The sequence below is a fragment of the Mobula hypostoma genome, chromosome X2 (genome assembly GCF_963921235.1).
Source record: "Mobula hypostoma chromosome X2, sMobHyp1.1, whole genome shotgun sequence".
NCBI classification, from domain to species: domain Eukaryota; kingdom Metazoa; phylum Chordata; class Chondrichthyes; order Myliobatiformes; family Myliobatidae; genus Mobula; species Mobula hypostoma.
This window is the reverse complement of record NC_086129.1, coordinates 44,754,549-44,774,674: the sequence shown is the minus strand read 5'-3', so window position 1 is coordinate 44,774,674 and position 20,126 is coordinate 44,754,549. Positions and strand designations below refer to the sequence as shown.

The following is a 20,126-nucleotide window of genomic DNA, read 5'->3' as shown; positions in this document are numbered from 1 at the left end:
TGCTCAATCAGGATCAGTTGTAGCAGTCTGTCATAATCCCCCTCTACCCCCTTTGAGGCGCACCAACGCTCACAATATGTCTGCATCTCACGGGCAAACTCCAAATACGTGCGGTCCCACTGCTTCCTCGCATTCCGGAACCTCTGCCGGTATGCCTCCGGGACCAACTCATAAATCCTGAGGATGGCCTCTTTCACCACCTCATACCTCTGGGCATCTCCCGCGGACAAAGCGGAGTAAGCTTCTTGGGCCTTCCCTTTCAATACACTCTGAAGTAAAACAACCCACTTATCCCTCGGCCATTCCTGACTTATAGCCACTTTTTCGAAATGGAGAAAGTACCGATCCACGTCGGTATCGTCAAATGGGGGAACCAGCCTAACCTCCTGGGTCGCCCGGAACCCTCCACCTTGGTTCGGCACGAGCCCCTGCTCGGCCCTTATCTTTAACTTCTCCAGTTCAAATTCCCTTTCCCTCTGTTTCCCTCTCTCTTCTCGCTCCCATTGCCTCTCTTTCTCCTCTCTCTCTAACTGTCTCTCCTGCCTTTCTAACTGCTTCTCTTCGTGTTCTAACTGCCGTACCCGGAACTCGTGCTCAAGTCTCAGTTTTTCAAGCTGTACCTGTACCGCGTCTCCAGCAGGTTTTTCAATAGACACCACCCCCAGCTCACCTTGGGGAAACACACCTTTAGATACATAGTGCTCTACAATAGCTCTGTGTATCTCCTCTCTCCTCATTGTCGACTTCACCTTAGCAAGATTCAACCGTTTGGCCACAGCTATCAATTCCGATTTCCTGGCATCCTCAAATGCCTCCAAGGTCGGCGCCTTTATAAATTCCTCAGCCTCCATTTCTGCTGTTTGTCTTTTCTTTCTTTCGGGAATTTTAACCCAATCAATTTACTCCGTCCCAAATTTAGCGTTCAAAATTGCGGACGAGAACCCCACTTATGTTACGTACCCCGTAACTGGGTTGCCAAACCAGCAGAAATGGATCACTCAGTTGGAGTCTGGCGTACTAGAACTAAGAAAGTTTTATTAAAGAAACAAGCAACACAGTAATCGAAAGGATAATAAATGCAACAGTTCAGCGATGATAAACACACATGTGCACAGAATTAAGATAACAGCATCAATCAAGCTCTATCATTGTCTAGGGGTAAATGACCAAATTTCAAAGTGACTCAAAGTTCAGTCCAGTTTAGTAGTTCAGTTCGCAGTAATCGTTGCCATGGCGATGGACAACGTGGTGGGAGAGAGAGAGAGAGAACAGGAACAACTGATCATTCAGACACGGCTTCACTCACAGACCGGCGATATGGCTCACAAGCAGCTTTTGGGCAGGTCCTTGGTGATGTCACCTGAGGTCACCAACTGTGACCCCTCCTCCAGATGCGGTTGATCCTCTGCAGTGAACCCGGCACCCAGGCAAGGACGGACACACACCGGGTTCCCGCTGATCGTACCTTTCCACCCTGGCCGTTGTCTGGTACTTCCCACCGACTCGTGAGAAGTGTACTGCTTCCAGGGTCTTGTTACCTCGGGTGTCATGTGTGTCCTGCCTTAGCAAACCGGTCCCTTTTTATCCCCCTGCTGGGGTATCGCCTGTCCATCACTTCAAACAGTTCAAGGTTCAAAGGGGGGAGCCGCTCCAGACAGCTCTCTCTCTCCCACGTCCCTTCATTACACATCTCTAGACGCTGCTCCATTGTTCCTTATCTCTCCTTCCCCTGAGGGCAGGTGGCAGACCACTTGCTGATGTCACTGATGCTAACCTAGGCCAGCAAACATCTTAATTTTATGTGTATTCTCATCACATTATAAATGACCTGGATGAGGAAGTGGAGGGATGGGTTAGTAAATTTGCTGATGACACAAAGGTTGGAGGTGTTGTGGATAGTGTGGAGGGCTGTCAGAGGTTACAGAGGGACATTGATAGGATGCAAAAATGGGCTGAGAAGTGGCAGATGGAGTTCAACCCAGTTAAGTGTGAGATGGTTCATTTTGGTAGGTCAAATATGATGGCAGAATATAGTATTAGTGATAAGACTCTTGGCAGTGTGGAGGTTCAGAGGGATCTTAGGGTCCGAGTCCATAGGACACTCAAAGCAGCTACGCAGGTTGACTCTGTGGTCAAGAAGGCATACGGTGCATTGGCCTTCGTCAATCGTGGGATTGAGTTTAAGAGCCGAAAGGTAATGTTACAGCTATATAGGACCCTGGTCAGACCCCACTTGGAGTACTGTGCTCAGTTCTGGTCGCCTCACTACAGGAAGAATGTGGAAACTATAGAAGGGGTGCAGAGGAGATTTACAAGGATGTTGCCTGGATTGGGGAGCATGCCTTATGATAATAGGTTGAGTGAACTCTGCCTTTTCTCTTTGGAATGGAGCGATGGAGGATGAGAGGTGACCTGATAGGGATGTATAAGATGATGAGAAGCATTGATAGTCAGAGGCTTTTTCCCGGGGCTGAAATGGCCAATACAAGAGGGCACAGTTTTAAGGTGCTTGGAAGTGGGTACAGAGGAGACGTCAGGGGTAAGTTTTTTACGCAGAGAGTGGTGAATGCATGGAATGGGCTGCTGGCGGCGGTGGTGGAGGTGGATACAATAGGGTCTTTTAAGAGATTCCTGGATAGGTACATGGAGCTTAGAAAAATAGAGGGCTATGGGTAACCCTAGGTAATTTCTAAGGTAAGGACATGTTCGGCACAGCATTGTGGGCCGAAGGGCCTGTATTGTGCTGTAGGTTTTCTATGTTTCTATGGCAGTGATAATAAACCTGATTTTGATTCTGAATCTATTGACTCAGAGATAAAAGTACAGCCCACTGAACCATATTTAACCCCAAAAGCTAAGCTCAAGGGGATTTACTGAAATTTCCCAACTGTAAACAGATGTCTGAGAGTGCGTTATTGTGTAGTGTATCCAAAATGGTCAGTTAGCTTTTAACAGTCATGTCTTATACATTGAGAACAGGCTGAAAATTGCTTATTGGGATTGTCCAAAGTATTGAATGATAAGATAGAAATTGGTTGTTATGTTAAAGGTAAACTTGAATTTACATGGACTTGTGATCTCCCAAAGTACTTTAGTCTACTTGCACAACTCACCCAAAGAGCTGGAGGTACTCAGCAAGTCGGATAGCATCAAAGGAAGGAAACATCCATTCTGAAATATCGACAAACACTAACGGACCTGCTAAGTACTTCCAGCACATTGTGTGTTGCTCAAAATTTCCAACATTTACAGAATCCCTTGTGTCTCTGACTTCAATCTACTTGTTTCCCTGTTATTTTGTTGTACGTTAGTCAAAACAGCAAGGATAAGTCTCTCGTTCAAACAGTACAGTAACAACATCAGAGAGGAGTATTGTTCCATGTCTCAGCTTCTATTGGTCCTTGATATCCACAAGACCATAAGACGTAGGAGGAGAATTAGGCCACTTGGCCCATCAAGACTGCTTCACCATTTCATCACATCTGATTTATTAATCCTCTTAACGTCATTCTCCTGCCTTCTCCCCATATCCTTTGACGCCCTTAATAATCAAAAACCTATCAACCTCTGCTTTAGATTTACCAATATCTTGGTCTCTGCAGCCATCTGTGGCAATGAATTCTATAGGTTCACCACTCTCTGGTTAAAGAAATTCCTTCTCATCTCTCTGCTAAAGGGACAGGGGCATGGACATCCTACAGATTTAAAAAAAACTCTAGCTAACACCAAACCTTCTAATTTGTCCCCAATGTACCCCCCAAGTAAACATAAATGTGCTCCAAAAGCATAACTATGTTTCAAAATATTTCAAAGAAAATTTTATTAGCTGGCAAATTACTTCCACTGAAACTTACAAGCAGTGATCAGTCTTGAAATCGCAAGCTGTAACTGCATAAACAAAATTATCTACTGGAGGAGTGCAAGGCAGAGAGCCAGTTAACACAAGTGGTCTAAGAACGGAATACTTGTTTTAATTTAGAGATCCTTCCAGCCCAACAAGCCTGTACACTCATGTAACCAGTTAACCTACTAACCGGTACACATTTGGAATGTGGGAGGAAACCAGAGCAACTAGAGGAAACCCATGTAGTCACAGAGATAATGTACGAGATCCCTACAGACAGTGGTGGGAATCGAGCCCAGGTTGCTGGTGCCATGATGCTAACCGCCGCACTGCCGTGCTGCACCGTAGTTTATACAGACAATGATTGGTTCCTCTCTGCGTACATGCGTTTCGATAGGTCCGTTAGAGCAAAATTGAAATGGTGCCTGGATCTGACCTCAAGTGTATGTGGATCAGTGCTAGCAAAACTGAGTGCACTGCATTAGACCGTCAGTGTAGGTTCATATACTGAAACTTCTCGGGTGTGTATACAACTCACAATCTCTCCAAAGATGAGAGTCACCAACTGATTCACGGTTGGAGAGAGGGTTGCAATGTACATGAAGCAAATGTTCCAATAGTTTATCAGGATAGAGAAAATAACAGGCTTCTGAGAGAGAACAAAAACAGAGCACACCTGATCAATAGCAGTATACCAACCATGAGGCTGTTTGCATGAAGTCACTATGAATCAACTAAATTTGTGCCAACACATTGATTTAAAGGATTGTATTAATTCTGATGATTGAACCAAGATAAATCACACTGTGATTAACTCAATGTATATTGATGAGTCTGTCAATATTTAATGTAACAATTGTTGAGGACAGGGAGGCCAGACTGGTTACCACCCATGTTGATCTTCCTGACAAGCTTCATGCTCTGTTTGAGTGTGCCAGTGGGTATTACAGGTCTGGGAGTACAAAGCAAGGTTACACTAGTGAAGCTACATTACAAGCATTTGGAAATTAAAGAATAATTATTTTGAAATCGTAAGAACTCACAAGGTGAATATTAAATGTGTTATTGGTTGCAGAATCTGATGCTAGGGACCACAGTCTAAAGTGTAGATCCAGCCCCTCCAGTTTGCAGCTATTTTTGACCAGTTGTTATTTTGAAACATGTTTGTTAGGCCTTGTCAACCAGATTTTGTTGTATGCCCAACCCAACCGTGTCCAATCCAGACTGACCTTGCAATAGCCAATCCAAATGTGACCTGTCCATGACCAATCTGAACTAGACCCAGCTGCTGCTAATCTAATTATTCACTACTGTGGCCAATCCAAACCGACGCAGCCCCGGCCAATCCAAACCGACGCAGCCCCGGCCAATCCAAAGCAACCCAGCCACAGCCAATCTGAACCTAACCCAAGATTGGGCACTTATATTTCCAGATACAGGTTATTTTCAATCAGGGTTCCATTTTTACAGATGTACAATATTGTAACGAATGGTGCCAACTAACATGAGCATTTATTTATGGTTTTGCCCTGCCTGGTTACAGTGTAAAGAGTCCGGATGTCCCACATTCAATGGCTGATTTTGACATGCTTGTATTACCAGTGGTTGTTACATTAGTTAACAGTATTATTGCACAAGTATTGATTGTGATTGTCAATTTTCAAAGCAACTGTCTTCAGTGCCGTCCTGTGGTGAGGTTGTTCAGAGACAATGTAGTCTAATTACTGCAGGGAGGTTACATGGAAACAAGTTTTAATTTCAAATGCAAGCACAAGGAAATCTGCTGGAATTCCAAGCAACACACACAAAAAATATTGGTGAACGCAGCAGGCCAGGCAGCATCTATAGGAAGAGATACAGTCGATGTTTCGGATCAAGATGAAGTCAAAGTCAAAGATGAAGCCGAGTTAGTCCTGACGAAGGGTCTCGGCCCGAAACATCGACTGTACCTCTTCCGATAGATACTGCCTGGCCTGCTGCGTTCACCAGCATTTTTTGTGTGTGTTGCTTTTAATTTCAAAATCTGGTTTTAATTTAATAATGATAATGACAGTTCAATCATCTGCACAGGGTGTCCAGTGGGATAGAGCATATACTTCATTTCCAATCTGACCCAAAGGAACTTGCAGAGTATCGTGCCCAGACTCCAGGGTTGAATGACACTGGATGTTTATCCACTAGAAATCCTCTCTAATCTGGAGAAGTGCCTCATTCTCCCTGCAAGGACAAATGTCACCTCCTGACTCTCCTGCTGAGGCTAATTCCCATATTTCCTTGTAACACAGAAGAAAACCACTTGGCCTACTGAGTCCTATGCTAGCCCAGAACAATCTCATTTCCTAGCACATCTTGACTTGTGGTCAAAATGGCACCAAGTGGGAAGTATGCGAGCCGCTGACCCTCTAGGTACATGAGTCAACGAGTCCAGAGGTCGGGGCTTGCATCTCAGGATCCCATCAATGGCAGGTCCTGGGGTCGATACCAAAGATCAAAGCCTGAAGGTCCATTGGAAGTCCGTGAGTTGAGGCCCAGTGGCTGAAGACCTGGCTCAGCAAGTCTGCAAGTCCACAGGGGACAATGAAGGACTAATGCCCGTGAGCCTGTGAGACCAGTGGAGGCTGGAAGCCAGAGACAGCCCGTCCTGGGGTTGGAAGGCTGTATGTAAGGGTGGCTTCTTTTGCTCTTGTCATTTTGTGTGCTCTGGTGCTGGAATGGCGGGCTGAAACAACCCTTAGGTTGAAACAATGAAAATAAACCTACACTCCCTGTATTCAATAGGTTCAATAGGTACATTTAATATCAGAGAAATGTATACAATCTGCATCTTGAAATTCTTTTTCTTCACAAACGTCTACAAAAAGAGGGGTGCCCAAAGAATGACAGTTAAATGTTAGAACCCCAAAGCTCCCCCTCCCAGACATAAGCAGCAGCAAAGCAATGATCCCCCTCCCCACTGAGCATTCAAGCATGCAGCAAAGCAACAGCAAAGACACAGACTTGCAGTGCCCCAAAGTCTACTCATTCACCCCGTAATTCGACATACCACAGGCTCTCTCTCCCTAATAAGGGAAAAAAAGGTGTTCCCATTTCACAGTGAGAGGAGAGATATCTCAAACAACTCACTGACTTATGATGTTAAAAGTCTGTTGCGTCACTTTTTTCGAGCTCTTCGCCCAGAGATCTGTAAAGAAAGGCACAGCTCTTTGGACGCACATCCCACAGCAGTTAACCTGCTGCTCCCAATGTTCTGTGTTCTCCCTCTATGCTTCAGTCTGGGGCAGCAGCCTAGAATCAGCCCGCCTCCAGAGCCACGAAAATCTGGCACCCTGAAGGTACACTTGTCTTCCAGACCACATCCTTGGGATATCAAAACGCTGCCAGTCGTGAAGCCATTCCCGCAATGAACCAAATTCAGAGTGTAACTCCAGGTCAGGGTCTTCAAAAAAAAAACCTTGAAAAGGAAAAAAAGAGACATCAAAGATAAAAATAGAGCTGTTTCTGAAGATGCAAGCAGAGGAGTTGTTGTTTAGTGCCATCATGACTTCGCTCCACCCTTCCAAAATTCCATCCAGTGTCCCCAGATACACCATTTAGCTAAACACCAACGTCAAGTGGTCAATGTGAATCTATGAACTCACATATCCTTGAAGTATGGGGGAAAGCACCCCCCCCCCCCCGAGAGGACACAAGGACATGAACTCTGTCCAACCTAAACTCTCTTGGCAACTTCTACAAAATATTTGGCAACCGATGAAGTCTCGTCATGGAAATAATTATGTCACAAAATACTGAGGAGGCTGAGAATTTGGAGACTGTGCTCAGGATGAAAGTGATAGAAGTAGAATTTATTTAAATCTTACATCCATCCCAGAGCATGAGGGAGTAAAAATCTTTGTAATATGACTCTGTTGCAGTGTACAGACATGTGAATTTACAAGTCTAAAAGCTGGTAGAACGAAGCTGTCCCGTAGCCGGTTGTTCAATTTTAAACTAATTGAGAGAAAATTGACTTAAAAGTGAAATGAATAAAGTGAAGTAATCTTGCTTTATTTTGTCTGGTCAGTATTCAATGGTCATGCCTTCACTCAGACTTAGACCCACCAATGTGGGTAGTGGAGGTATAATTTGTCCATCAGTGCTGATCATCCCATCCTTGACCAAGCTGTTCCACCGTGAACACGATCGTTATGGGTCAACATCATGCTTTCAGATCAGGTCATGCATAGCAGATACCTCTGCCGCACTGCTCAGGTGTGTTTCTGGGGAACAGGGGCTAGCGACCCTTGTGCCTGTTCTATGTGTTCTATCGCTGAGCAGCAGTGAACCATCTGACTGGCCTGTCAGAGTTCTCTTTGAGAACTAGTTGACTTGATCAGCATTTCTGATCTGGCTATTGTTCACAATTGCACTTAAATTTAAAAAAATATCGAAGTAGGTAAAACAGCTTAATTTTTTGCAATGATTGTGCTGAAATGGTCGATAATCTTTTTTCTAACCAGTCCTCTCTTTACTTTATTAGCTTAAATACCTTTGTGTTTCAGCTCTGGCACTTACCGAGACCTGAGGAAGAGTGTCTACGTTCCCTACACCCAGGGCAAGTGGGAAGGGGAGCTTGGGACAGATATTGTCAGCATTCCACATGGTCCTAATGTCTCCGTCAGAGCAAACATTGCTGCCATCACAGAGTCTGATAAATTCTTCATCAACGGCTCCAACTGGGAGGGGATACTGGGGCTGGCGTATGCTGAGATTGCCAGGGTAAGTGTTTTGTTTACTGCAATGATTGATATTAATGTCCAGTGAGTCCAGTGAATGAAAATGTGTTATTGAATGGGTTCATTGATCTTTCATGTTTTCGAGCCAGATATAGTGAGTTGTGAAATTCAGATTCATTGTAAGTCCATAGGTCTATGGTAAAACAGTAAGTGCATTTTGCTACCTCATTTAAAGTTCGAAGTAAAATTTATTATCAGAGTACATGCATGTCACCACATACAACCCTGAGATTCTTTCTCCTGGGGTTTTTCACCCACAACAGTCTCTAGGATTTACAGAGGATGACATGAAAATTCCGTCAGATGTTGTGTATGCTTATCTATTGATGTACGTAGAATATCGAGAATGTACACTCAGTGGTCACTTTATTAGGTACACCTGTACATCTGCTTGTTAATGTAAATATCTAAGCAGCCAAACATATGCAGCAACTCAATGCATAAAAGCATGCAGACATGGTCAAGAGGTTCAGTTGTTGTTCAGACCTAACACCAGAGTGGGGAAGAGATGTGATCTAAGTGACTTTGACCATGGAATAATTGTTGGTGCCAGACAGGGTGGTTTGAGAATCTCCTGGTATTCTCACACATAACAATCCCTAATGTTTACAGAGAATGGTGTGAAAAACAAAAAGCATTCAGTGAGCAGTAGTTCTGTGGGTGAAAACATCTTGTTAATGAGAGAGGTCAGAGGAGAATGGCCAGACTGGTTCAAGCTGACAGGAAGGTAACAGCAACTCAAATAACCACACGTTACAACAGTGGTGTGCAGAAGAGCATCTCTGAATACACAACACGTCAAATCTTGACGTGGACGGGCTGCAGCAGCAGAAGACCACGAGCATACACTCAGTGGTCATTTTATTAGGCACACGAGGCACCCAATAAAGTGGCCACTGAGCGTATGGTTAAAACACTGGATTTTACTGCTTTATTTAAGCGTATAGTAGTATTGCCATGATGTTGTTCGTGAAAGAAAAGAGAACCTTAAATATTCCTTGTGTAAGAATTTGTAAACTGTAGTCAATGGGGATATTGTGAGGAGAAGGTAGACAATTTGAGGAGAGCAAGGTTCTATAACAAGTACTGAAATAAACAGCAAGATAATCTGTTTTAGTCATTTAGTTAAGAGCTAAACGTTGACCAAGAATGGAAAGATTCAATTCTTCTTCAGAGTAGTGATTGGTATGGTAGAACGGTGATTTGTGCATCAGTTTACTGAGCCAGCGATCAGCGTTCGGAGTTCAATTCACGCCACTGTCTGTAAGGAGTTCGTACCTTCTCCTGGTCGCCACACAGGGTGCGCCACTTCCCTCCCAGGGCCCAGAGATGTGTGGTTGGGATTAGCGAATTGTGGGCATGCGATGTCGGTGTTGACACAATCTTCGGGCTGCGTTGTCGTTGACGCAAATGATGCATCTCACTGTATGTGAAGTTTCTAGGTACACATAACAAATAAAGCTAATCTTTTGCAGTGACATTCTTCATATCCATATTAAAGATGGACTATCAGAGATAACATTTTTCACAGTAGTATGCATTTGCTGTTTTTTTAAAAACAAATCTGAATTCAATAGCTGTTCTCAGTGAAAGACTAATCCTAGCTTTTCCTAGACTTGTCCTATTTGTGACCAGAATTCTATTGCTTCAAAGCATACTTTTAATTGTCCCTTGTCAGGGTAAGTTCTGGGTTTCTTTTGAAATGTTTATATTAGTATTGACCCGGCTGGTGGCGTAGTGGCATCAGCGTCGGACTTCGGGACGTAAGGTCCCGAGTTTGAATCCAGCCAGCTTCCCTGCACGCTTTCCATCCGTGCTGGGTTACGAGCTGGTGATCTCTTTGGAAACTCACCCGGCAGAAGGCAATGGCAAACCACTGTTGTGACATGCCTCGTATGCGGTTCCCCACCACGTCAGAGAGGCATGGAGGGAAATCATCCGCTAACGTACCTTTGCGACGTACCTTTCCATATTAGTATTGAATAAAGTAGAAGCATGGGAATTGGTTGAGTTACTGAATGAATTCATCACCTTTCTTTTAAGTCACTCCCAATAATAATGATTCTTGGGCTGCACATTATTGATGCTGTTTGTGTGGAGGTTGCATGTTCTCCTGTGACTGCATGCTGCTCTGGTGTCCTGCCAAATCCCAAGCACATGCTGGTCAGTTAATTGCCCATTGTAAAATTGACCCTTGTGTGTAGGTATGGGACAAACTAATCAAAGAGGATTTGATAATCAAGGGAGAAGGAATGAGCAGAGTGTACAAAGGAATAAGGAGATGAGGAATGGGATTGCTGAGAGTGTTCTGTTGGACTTGATGGGCCAACTGGGAGCTCAGATGTATAAACTTAATTGCAAGTATTTAAGCCCATAGAATTGATGGATTTTATCAGCTTGCTTACTCATTAGAAGTGGCCACCAACCCATATGGTGCCTGAAACAGACTCGGGGAAATGGAACTGGCAGTAAATGCCACCCTTGCCAGCACTGCCATAAGATATAAAAGCAGAATTAGACTCTTCTGCACATCGAGTTTGCTTGGCCATTCCTTCATGGCTGATTTATCTGATTTATCATCCCTCTCCTGCCTTATCCTTGTAAGCTCTGACACTCTTACTAATCAAGAACGTATCAACCTCCACGCTAAATACACTCAGTGACCTGGCCCCCACAGTCGTCTGTGGCAATGAGTTCCACAGATTCATCACCCTCTGACTAATCTGTCTGAGAGTAAATAAAAGAAATGTCTCTTCCTCCAGGCTTCAGTTTGTAATTTGTCACTTAATTATTTTTTTTTTAGCAACTTTGATTTTTATTTCAGGGCCCAGATGAGCAGATTCTCAGAATCCAAACAAGATTTGTCCCTGAGCTGAATTGCTCTTTGCCTGTTATCTGTACAATCTGGCATTGTGCCTAAGGTTTGATGGTGTTGTGGTTATTTTTGGATATCATAGCCATTGGCTGTGGAGTGGCTGAGAGAGGAAGTGTACTGTTTACTTTGCTGAACTGAGATTTCCTCTCAATGGATACTGGTTGCAGGAACTGGCAGAGTGAGACAGAATCTCATCCTCTGTCCAGATTAAGTTCCAAACCAATTGGCGCCTGAACATTGACAGGAAATATTAGGATTTAGTCACAGAAATAAATAATGCAGCTAGTTCCTGTAAATTGTGTCCCCTTGCATCAAATATTTAGGGAATGTGTAAATGCTGCAAAAAGGTACAATTAATATCCTCCATCTATTTGCCCTAATTACTAAGATATTGTATAGTACTAATTCAGTAACCATAACTGACTGGTCTCTCCAGTGATTGATTTCTAAGCTGTCTTAGGGTAATGTATTGTTACTTTAAATCGTCCTTTCCTGAAAATAAGTGTGTATGGTTAAGTTATGAAAGAAAGGCCTTTGTAATCTTTTACTCTTGTTTTGGCCAGTCGTTTATCCTCTTGGCCAATCATTTATCCTTTTGCACACTATGCCTGGTAGTAGAATTGCAGTCAGATCCACTGGGAAGCTGGCCTATAGTTTCAGAGCAAGGGTGGGCTGCTTGGTCCCAGCTATTCACCATCTCCACTATTGAGGTTGGATCGCTCTTTGCCTGGAACCATCCCTTATCTTTATCGCCATGGGTGACCCTGCCGGGAGCCAGGTACCAGATGGCCAAACTCAAGACAGCATCGCTCTTGGGATCTCAGGAACTCACAAGCCTTTCCAGTTCCTCAGAGAAGATTTGGGAAGGCCAGCCTTTATCGCCCGTCCCTAATTGCCCATGGAAAGGTGGCGGTAATCATCTCTCAGAAGTAACCACCGTCGTCTTAACTCGTACTGGTGAAGGTGCACCCACAAGGCTGTTGGAGAGAGGTAGTTCCAACTTTTAGACTTGATGACAGAACAGTGATAGATTTCGAAATCAAGGTGGCAATGTGAGTTTGAAAGGAACCTGCAGCAGATTGTAATCTCGTTTGTCTAAAGCTCTTGATGTCAGACCCTGTGGATTTTGGGGGGTGTTGCCAAAGTAAGCCTAGCCAAGCATCATTGTGTAGAATATACAGTACACACTACAGACAGTGGGCACTATAGTGGTACGGGGTTTGAGTGTTTAGGTATCTGTCATTAGGCTGCTTTACCCTGGATGGTATTGAGTTTCTTAAGCTGCTCTCAACTGAGCAAATGGAGCTTGCTCCATCATGCTCCTGACACTCCTGAACATTTGGAAATTGTGCTCCACGTAGCTATGAATCTGCAGTCATTGTTATATCTTTTTTGGGCAATACTCCAGGGTTTCCTGGGACCAACCATCTTCAGATCCTTCATTAATGACATGTCTTGATGAGGCAAGTTAAAATTCCTAGAACTCCCCAAGTGCCAGTGGTGTGAGCAACACATTCGCCAGGAACACTCTGGTGGGTCAGCAAGATGGTGGTTCCCTCTTCGTCGTCTAGGAGAGGGAGAGAAAGACATTCACAACCCACAGATGACAGTCCTGCATGGAACGGCTGTCTGATTGCTTTGTCTGTTCTAGTGTGGCATTGGTTGTTTTCCAGGTCACAGGGAGAACTAACGTACCTTCTACATCTGAGCAGAGAGACAACCCCTCAGCCGTGGCTTCAGCTCTCTTCTGAAATTCAGTAATGAGAGACAATCCCAATGCTGAATTGTCAACATTAATTAGGATCTCAAGTCCCTGGGGCCAGCAACCCGCAAACATTTATGCTGAGAGCAATACTTACTGAGCTCAATTTGACACCCTCTCACCAATAATCCAGAGTGGGCTGATTCTAAACACTAAAGATTAGCTTTATTTGTCTCATGTATTTTGAAACATACAGTGAAGCGTGTCATGTGTGTCAACAACCAACAGTCCAAGGATGTGCTGGGGACAGCCTGCAATTGTCACCATGCTTCCAGATCCAACAAAGCACATCCACAACTTACTAACCATAACCTGTACATCTTTAGAATGTGAGAGGAAACCAGAGCATCCCAAGGAAACTCACGTGGTCATGACGAGGAGATGCAAATTCCTTACTGACATGAATTGAACCCCAATTGCTGCTGCTGTAACGCATTAAGCTAACCACTATGCTACCATGCCATATTGTCCCATCGCTCCGTTCCTGACGCAAATCCGATGAATGGGAACGTGATAGAATTGGCTAGCAGGTGCACTGGCAGGATTATTTTTAACCTAAGTGGAGATTATCTGCAGTCTTTACATGGCACATCATTAGGTGTCCTTTAAAGACTAATTGCTGAAACCTTCCAAATTGCTACGTGTAAGAAATAGAGTGAATCTGAATGAATTTTACGTTAAACCTTCCTCATATGGCGCTGTAACTGAGATATAGCTGTATGTTTTTTTAAGCCACAGAGGAAGAGTATTTTTGTACAGGAGTAACGGGAGCATGGAATGTGCTGCCAGGGTCGGAGGCCGAGGTAGACACATTGGGAGACATTTAAGAGACTCTTAGATAGGCACATGGATGATAGTAAAATGGAGGGTGATGAAGGAGGGAATGGTTAGAGTAAGCTTTGAGTAGGTTTAAAGGTTGAAGGCCCTCTGTATTGTGCTGTAATGTTCTATGTCCTTTATCCCATCTCACCGGCTTTAGAGAATAACAGAACATTTCCCCGTCACTCCCACCACACATTTTTGAAATGGATTCTGTTTTCAGCACAGAGTACTAGAGTACATATTTGCAATGATAAAGCCTTTGATAGCCACACTGGCAGCTAGGCGAGGGCCTACAGTGTCTCTCCTCCCCTGTGAGGGAAGCTGCTTCTCTCCTGCCTCCCTCGCTGTGGTAGTGTGAGCCCTCCACTAGCTTACAACAAGTGAACCAGAGTCTCGTGTACTGAGCACACTCTGGTGTCTCAGCTGATGCAGCCTTGGGGGAAGGTACAGTTCAAAGTGCTTAGCTAAACAGCGCACATTTCCAGAGATTATTATATATTTTGCACACTTATTCTCTTCAAGCTTGGAAATGGATATCAGCACAGATTTCAGATCCTTACTGTCAACTGCAGCTGAATTAAATGGATCCAAAGCAAACATCTTATGTATTGCCAACATTACCAGGCACTGTATGTGTCCTTCCTTGTGTTTGACAACTGTGTGCAATTTCTTCTTCCCGTTCTTTGAACTCAATGACCTCTCTGAATGGGTTACCACGCTAAGGGTAATTTTAATTTGCACCCACAAGGTGCTGGATTAAAACGATTGAAACACATTTCACAGGATGCCTTTAGAGTGATGAAGCCAAAGTCCTCTTCACTGTTGGCTGAATGCAAACGCACAGCCTGTACTCTTCACTGAAACCTTCCAGATTGCCATTTAAAAGAAATAGGAGCTATTTGATGTCAGGCGATCCATCTGTGTAAGGTTTTGTTTTTAATAATCATAGCTACAAGCTGCATTTATATCACAGCCTAATTTCCTGTGGACCTGAAATCAGGGACCAAATGGGCAGAAAAACGGCAGATGGAATTTAATGCAGGCCGGTGTGAGGTGTGAGCCAGTGTTGCATAGTTTGATACAGGCCAGTTAATGTAACCCCATTGTCTTACCTTTGGCTGATACAGATGAAAGCACCTTATGGACACCTCACTTTGCATCTGTATCTCTTGAGCAGCAAGTCCCGTACTGTGGGCCAGCAGCCTGTACTCTGTAAACAATGCTGATTGCAAAGCTGTCCTTTTAATTTGAGACTGATTATTACTTGCAATGAATATTAAAAACTGAAGACTGGTTTTTGTTTACAAGAAGAAGCTGAGCAAGGAATATCGTTACAAGTTTAACTTTGTCACAAACAAGTCCGAGCCTTCAGAAAGTTTATGTTGGTGTGCTAGAAAACTGAGATTAGCAATAAGTCTTTTGGGCCCTGGAAAGTGAATATCCAGCACAATACGAAAACCTTCTCTCCACCTTAGACAGTAACATCATGAAGGATCCCACCCACCCTGCTCATAGACTGTTTGTCCCACTCCCGTCAGGGAGGAGGCTACCCAGCATCCAAGCTAAAACCACCAGACCCGAAAACAGTTACACCTCCGCCCACTAACTCCACCATTACTTTATTAATTTCCTGTCAGTCACCTTATGTACAGCCTGGTGTCACTTTATAAGACCATAAGATATAGGAGCAGAAGTAGGCCATTCAGCCCATCAATCTGCTCCACCATTCAATCATGGCTGATCCAAATCTTCCACTCCCCTGCCTTCTCCCCATACCCTTTGATGCCCCGGCTAATTAAGAACCTATCTATTTCTGCCTCAAATACGCCCAATGACTTGGCCTCCACAGCCGCTCATGGCAACAAATTCCACAGATTTACCACCCTCTGACTAAAGTAATTTCTCGGCATCTCTGTTCTAAATGGATGTCTTTCAATCCTGAAATCATGCCCTCTTGTCCTAGACTCCCCTACCATGGGAAATAACTTGGCCATATCTAATCTGTTCAGGCCTTTTAACATTCGGAATGTTTCTATGAGATCCCCCCTCATTCTCCTGAACTCCAGGGAGTACAGACCAAGAGCTGCTGGAAATTCCTCATATGGTAACCCTTTCATTCCTGGAATCATTCTCGTGAACCTTCTCTGAACCCTCTCCAATGTCAGTATATCCTTTCTAAAATAAGGAGCCCAAAACTGCACACAATACTCCAAGTGTGGTCTCACGAGTGCCTTATAGAGCCTCAACATCACATCCCTGCTCTTATATTCTATACCTCTAGAAATGAATACCAACATTATATTCACCTTCTTCATAACCGACTCAACCTGGAGGTTAGCCTTCAGGGTATCCTGCACGAGGACTCCCAAGTCCCTTTGTATTTATGCATTTTGAATTCTCTCCCCGTCTAAATAATATTTCTTCCACCAAAGTGCATGACCATACACTTTTTAACATTGTGTTTCATTTGCCACTACTTTGCCCATTCCCCTAAACTATCCAAGTCTCTCTGCAGGCTCTCTGTTTCCTCAACACTACCCGCTCCTCTACCTATCTTTGTATCATCAGCAAAGTTAGCCACAAATCCATGAATCCCATAGTCCAAATCATTGACATACATGGACATATATCCAATCTATGTTTATAAGCTACCTTAGGTATTTATATTTACTGTGTTTTTTAAAATTATTATTTTTGTATTTTTGTGCTGCATTAGATATGGAGTCAAATTATTTTGTTCTTACACTTGTGTACAGTAAATGACATTAAACGGTCTTAAATCTTAGACATGCTGCACTCAGTCAGTTACAATATGAAGTCTGTATTTGCTGGTTCCCTTCTACTGTGCCCGTGTAGTTTACTACTTGAGGTGAACTGGGTGTATCAATCAAAGTGATTTTGTTTTGTCATATTTACATACCTTCTGGCAACTTACTGGCTTCTTCTGTTATTTAACAATTTTTTCTGTTCCCATGGAGATCAGTGCAGGCATTCTGGATGAAATGCATCCTTTGTTATCAGGGATGAGATTAGCTCTGTTCGTCACAGGTATATCGAAACATCAAAACGTGAAGTATATTGCGTTATTTGTAAAACAGGCCGAGGATTGTGCTGGGGGCAGCTCGCAAATGCTATCATGCTTCATGCACCAACACTGCATGCCCACAACTTACTGACCCTAACCCGTATGCCTTTGGAATGCGTCATGGTCTGTCTCCTTATGGGCAGCAGTGGTTTGAACCCCCATCAGTGATCACTGGGGCTGTAGTAGCATTCTGCTAGAGACACTTAATCACGTTGATGGTATTATACCAACTCTTTCCAGATTATATTGAACAATCATTCTTAAAAGGGCCTTTTAACAGTAGTAACCTGCTTTCCTGTAGAGACTACTCTGTTTGGGGCTGATTCAATGGTCCTCCAGTGAGCTGGAATGAAATGCCACTTCCTGACCTATAATTATTCTCTGATTCTGTGATGAAATACTGCAAGGTATTTCACAGCACATTTGGCCCAAGAAGGAAATACTACAATATAAATGATTAAAGCTTGCCTAAAGATCACTTTGAAGAAGGATCAAGTGGCAGAAATTTTAATGGAAGGAATTGCACATGTAGGCCATGGGTAACTGATGGCAAGGCTGTGAATGGTGGAGCAAAGAACTTGAGGAGCACACAAACATCGGAATTCGATGCCTTCAGGGTCTCACATGGGGTAAGGTTGGAGCTTGTTTCAGAGCTAGAATTCAAGGACTCACAAAAGGTAAACCCTCTCTTACAAAGGGTAAGGCTGGAGTGGGTTTCAGAGCTGGGCGGGGGGCGACTTCAAGGAAGAACATGAACACAAGGATAGAAATTTGAAAATCAGATCGCTTGATGATTGAGACTCGGTCAAGGTCACTCAGCTTGGAGAAATTCAGCGAGCGCAGGGTTTAACGTCAGTTAGCTCGGGGTTAATGAGTGAAGAGTAATTGCCTCGGCAGGAAAGTTGAATGCAAAGCATAATCAGCTTCTGACCTTGTCACAGCAATCAACAGAGCTGGTGATCCATCTTAATACAATCTATTTCATTCTCCTGGATAGTTTTCAAAAGCAGTTTGAGCTCATTGTTATTATGACGGTGTCTCTTTAAGGGAGAAGATATGGTTGCAGATATCATTAAGTGTGAGAGTAATCCACTTCCCTTTTTAATCATTCAGATTATGTACCAATTCAGACTTTAATATGCAGAGCACTCCTACAATAACTATAGCCAAAGACAAAATCACTTTTACAGTTACTTTTTGGGAACAGCCACCAATTGGATGGTAATGGGATGGTCTATACATTACTATACACTGTCAGGATAGATCTATAGGGTCCCTCAAAAGCAGAGATGGAGGAATATGCCTCATGAACAACTCTTCTTGGTGCACAAATATATCAGTGCTGTCCCAATTCTGCTCACCAGACCTGGAATATCTAGCAGTAAAGTGCCGTCCTTTTTACTACGACGGGAGTTCTCTGGGGTCATTTTGGTAGCAGTTTACATTCCACCTCAGGCCAATGTCAATCAGGCTTCAGATGATCTGAGCAATGGGATCAACATGCACGAAACAGCGCACCCTAACACCTTCACCATCCTTTTGGGGGATTTTAACCAGGCCAGTCTGAAAAAAATCACTAAGCAATTACCATCAACAGATCACTTGCAATACCAGAGGAAACAACACACTGGACTACTGTTACACCACCATCAAGAATGCCTACCGTACTATTCCACACCCTCACTTCGGGAAGTCTGATCACCTGTCTGTACTTCTACTCCCTGAGTATAGGCAGAGACTGAAGACTTCAGCACCAGTGGTGATGACCAAGAAGGTATGGACAAGGGAAGCACAGGAGCACCTACAGGACTGCTTTGAATCGGTGAACTGGACTGTATTCAGGGATTCATCTTTGAACCTGGATGAATATGCTGCAGTTGTTACCGAATTCGTTAAAACCTGTATGTGCCCACAAAGATTTACTGTACATTCCCAAACCAAAAGCCGTGGATGAACCAGGAGGTACATCATCTGCTGAAGGCCAGATCTGTAGCATTCAAGTCTGGCAACCCAGGCTTGTACCAGAAAACCAGGTATGATTTGCGGAGGGGTATTTCAAGGGCGAAGGGACAATTTCGAATGAGGTTGGAGGCGATATCAGATGCATGGCAACTCTGGCAGGGTCTGCAAGACATTACTTCCTACAAAGCGAAACCCAATAGCATGAATGGCAGCAATGCTTCACTACCAGATGAACTCAATGCCTTCTATGCATGCTTTAAAAGGGAGAACACAACCACAGCTGTGAAGATCCCTGCTGCACCTGATGACCCTGTGATCTCTGTCTCAGAGGCCGATGTTAGACTGCCTTTAAAGGGAGTGAATCCTCGCAAGGCAGAAGGTCCCGAAGGAATACCTGGTAAGGCTCTGAAAACCTGTGCCAACCAACTATCAGGAGTATTCAAGGACATTTTCAACCTCTCACTGCTACGGGCAGAAGTTACCACTTGCTCAAAAAGGCAACAATTATACCAGTGCCTAAGAAGAATAACGTGAGCTGCCTTAATGACTATCGCCCAATAGCACTCACATCTACAGTGAGGAAATGCTTTGAGAGGTTGGTCATGACTAGACTGAACTCCTGCCTCAGCAAGGACCTGGACCCATTGTAATTTGCCTATTGCTGCAATAGGTCAACGGTAGATGCAATCTCAGTGGCTTTTCATATGGCTTTAGACCACCTGGACAACAGAAACATAGAAAATAGGTGCAGGAGTAGGCCTTTTGGCCCTTTGAGCCTTCAGCGCCATTCATTACGATCATGGCTGATCATCCAACTCAGAATCCTATACCTGCCTTCTCTCCATAACCCCTGATCCCTTTAGCCACAAGGGCCATATCTAATTTCCTCTTAAATATAGCCAATGAACTGGCCTCAACTGTTTCCTATGGCAGAGAATTCTACAGATTCACCACTCTGTGTGAAGAAGTTTTTCCTAATCTCAGTCTTAAAAGGCTTCCCC

General features: G+C 43.9%; 1 protein-coding gene across 3 annotated transcripts in view; it reads left to right on the top strand.

Annotated features, from left to right (window-relative positions):
* LOC134340836 (beta-secretase 1-like) overlaps positions 1–20,126 on the top strand; it is a 188,684-nt gene that overhangs the window by 88,678 nt on the left and 79,880 nt on the right. For all 3 annotated transcript variants that reach the window (XM_063038401.1, XM_063038400.1, XM_063038402.1), the window contains exon 3: positions 8,386–8,602. In XM_063038401.1, the coding sequence (XP_062894471.1) occupies positions 8,386–8,602 (217 nt within the window). The remainder of the gene's footprint in view (positions 1–8,385; positions 8,603–20,126) is intronic.